Genomic DNA, 1006 nt, shown 5'->3' with positions numbered 1-1006 from the left:
AATTAACGTCACTCTTAATTCAAGTCATGTCAAATTTCTCTCAGATTGTGTAACAATGCCCAAACGGGTAACACACAACAACTTCTTCCAGTCCGATTATTCGTCGGGGAGATCATACATCGCGAGTGCGCGACTGGCGCCAGCCGCCCACTGCCGTGCATTGGATCTCACGAGAGGGGGCGATGGTTGGGGCCCCCTCATCCCCACCTCTTTTTTTTTACAATTTCATCATTCTTCGTTTATTTTTGTTGCGTAAAGTATTTGCTGCGGAAAAATGACTGTTCGTGGAAAGGGAAAAAAAGGACTGGGAAATGGAGGAGCGAAGCGCCATCGTAAAGTTCTCCGTGATAACATCCAGGGAATCACAAAGCCCGCTATTCGCCGTCTTGCTCGTCGCGGTGGTATCAAGCGCATTTCAGGCTTGATCTATGAAGAAACTCGTGGTGTCCTGAAGGAGTTTCTTGAAAATGTTATCCGTGACGCTGTTACCTACACAGAGCATGCCAAAAGGAAGACTGTCACCGCCATGGACGTTGTCTATGCTCTGAAACGTCAAGGCCGTACTCTTTACGGATTTGGCGGTTAATCATTTTACCATCTGCCTATATGCAAACAACCGGCCCTTTTCAGGGCCACCAAATATTTTTTACGGTGGATTATTTCTTTTCAAACCATTTATATTGCATAATTAATTGGTTTTCCCATCATCTGTTACTGGTTGGCCTTTTGGGTTATGCTCCTTTTTTCGTCTGTTGGTGTAATTTGTGTGCATTGCATACAATGAATTAATGAGGTACTACCATGGGTGTAATATTAATGCAAAGAAGACCAATTTCATAATTTTTAGTAAAAGAATTCAAAGAAATAGGATATGCTCTCAATAATAATAAATAATGTTGAAATGCATCACCAAAAATCTGCAAAATATTAAGGGATGATATACTAAGGTTTTGTATAGACAACAGATTAAAGAAGCATGTTCAAAAGGCTATAAGATTATACATTT

The 1006-nt window shown here is 41.0% G+C and overlaps 1 protein-coding gene across 1 annotated transcript; it reads left to right on the top strand.

The window, feature by feature from the left end:
• Positions 1-274: 274 nt before the first annotated feature.
• Positions 275-586, top strand: LOC117179169 (histone H4-like). The gene has a single exon (XM_033370891.1). The coding sequence runs from the start codon at positions 275-277 to the stop codon at positions 584-586; it is 312 nt and encodes a 103-aa protein (XP_033226782.1).
• Positions 587-1006: the final 420 nt, after the last annotated feature.

The sequence above is a fragment of the Belonocnema kinseyi genome, chromosome 1, assembly GCF_010883055.1.
Source record: "Belonocnema kinseyi isolate 2016_QV_RU_SX_M_011 chromosome 1, B_treatae_v1, whole genome shotgun sequence".
Classification (NCBI taxonomy): domain Eukaryota; kingdom Metazoa; phylum Arthropoda; class Insecta; order Hymenoptera; family Cynipidae; genus Belonocnema; species Belonocnema kinseyi.
Note: the sequence above shows the minus strand (reverse complement) of the source record. Positions and strands in the feature narration are given on the sequence as shown.